This window comes from Nematolebias whitei, chromosome 13, assembly GCF_014905685.2.
Source record: "Nematolebias whitei isolate Nwh7 chromosome 13, NemWhi1, whole genome shotgun sequence".
Classification (NCBI taxonomy): domain Eukaryota; kingdom Metazoa; phylum Chordata; class Actinopteri; order Cyprinodontiformes; family Rivulidae; genus Nematolebias; species Nematolebias whitei.
Window position 1 is genome coordinate 19,301,567 of NC_056510.1, and position 1,852 is coordinate 19,303,418.

Here is a 1,852-nt window from a genome sequence, read left to right on the forward strand (position 1 = left end):
TATATATATATATATATTCTAAGCCTGACATGTTTTTCAGTGAGCTCTATTTTACAAAAAAAAAATGTCTTATTTCCTTTGAAGCAAAGCATAAAAACAAAACCTTTGGTTAGGTTTAAAACTTTTGCACAGCACTGCTTCTATCATTAAAAACTGTATCTGCATCTTGTAGGTGGAGCAGGACAAGGCACAGAACTTCCTCTCAGCCAGCCGCCGCAGCCCACTCCACCATCCAGTGCCACCAACACCCTGAGCGCCAACAGCTGTCCAGGAACCCCCGAGATGCAGCGGCGCAGGGAGGGGGCCGTCAAACGACTAGCTTCAAAGGTAGAAATCTAAGCCGACAGTGTTTGCATTAAAAAAATCAAATCCATGCCAGTAAATCAAGTTAAATTGCAATTAGCATTTCTAAAATAAAGATTTGATGCTTCTAAAAGGACTTGTGGCACTCGCTCGACAAACGATGTGTTGTGTTCATAGCCTCTGGCAGGTGAAGTGCAAACCTGTTTATCGTATTAAAAAGCCTCATTTTATTAAAGAAAAAAACAGTATTTTACACTTGGTATTTTTTCAAACATTTTGTAAGACCAATCACACCAAGCATATAGCAACAGATGGCAATCTGAAGGCATCTGATATGAGGAAACCCTATCCAGAAACAACCCACCCCACAATCCACAGGGCGCTAACATCATACCACATAGTTTGAACCAGATATATCATGATATATCATGTTATTTTTGACCATCAAAGGATACCATTAGCTGTCAACGAGTGCCTTTTATTCCAGACACTTTTAGGACCACAGCCATGTCTTTAAATATACAGATGTAGACATCTTATATGTGTGAACTTACAAACACATCTCTCTTTAGGTACTCAAAATATATTTGTGTTAAGTACAAGTCAAGATCAAGTCAAGTTTATTGAATTCGCATCACATGTGGTACGTAAGGTGGACCAAAATTATGTACTCAGGATCCCAGTTACACCTAAAAATAGCAAAAATATAAAGTGTAAAAAGAAACAGTATATAAGGATCTAAGATATACACTAAGATAGACGCTAAACAAATGTCAAACGGGACGTTAAAAGATCCAAAATAAATGCTAAACTAATAATGTAAAATAATACAGTATATTAAACAGTAGCCCATCCAACATCCAACCACCACTGTATCATCTGCAAACTTTACAATATGGAAGCCTGGATGGGTAGGTGCGTAGTCATATGTGAGCAGAGTGAACAGGAGGGGGCTCAACACACAGCCCTGAGGGCTAGTTACTGCCTACTGTATAAAAAATCTTGTTAACAGGTGAAATCAACACTAGCTTTTCTTAAAAGGCTTTTACATTATTTTATTGTATTGTGTGAACAACGTTGTTTGGAGGTAAATTATTTTCTGCCTAAAATGGAGAAGTCATCCAACCACTTGTGTGTGTCGAATTGAAATGACAGTCTTAATGTGTGCAAGTTTCAAGTTGGGTTCAGATGAAACAAACTGCTGTTTTTATCTCATAATTTTGTGTATATTAGGTTAATATTTTCAAACATTTAATCTGTTTAATAGGCTTAGCTGTTTACTCCTGTTTTTAGTCTTTGTGCTAAAAGTGACTGAAGTTTCATGTTGAACAGAAGGTGAGTTTCGTTTGGATCATATTTACTAAAACTCATAAGAAAAGTTGAAACAGGCTCGCCAGCAGACCTTTTATGTTATTTTACATTATCAAAATTGATAGGCTAATAAACAAGTCATCACCAGATTAAGATGTACCTTCTTATTATATTCTTCTTTTTTTTCCTCTCTCTCTGTCCTCCGGTGAAAACCAGACGTGTCTCCCTGGTCTCCCCC

The 1,852-nt window shown here is 37.1% G+C and overlaps 1 protein-coding gene across 1 annotated transcript in view; it reads left to right on the plus strand.

The window, feature by feature from the left end:
• tanc1b (tetratricopeptide repeat, ankyrin repeat and coiled-coil containing 1b) overlaps positions 1 to 1,852 on the plus strand; it is a 57,241-nt gene that overhangs the window by 25,413 nt on the left and 29,976 nt on the right. The window contains exon 7 of the mRNA XM_037686150.1: positions 173 to 327. Within this exon, the coding sequence (XP_037542078.1) occupies positions 173 to 327 (155 nt within the window). The remainder of the gene's footprint in view (positions 1 to 172; positions 328 to 1,852) is intronic.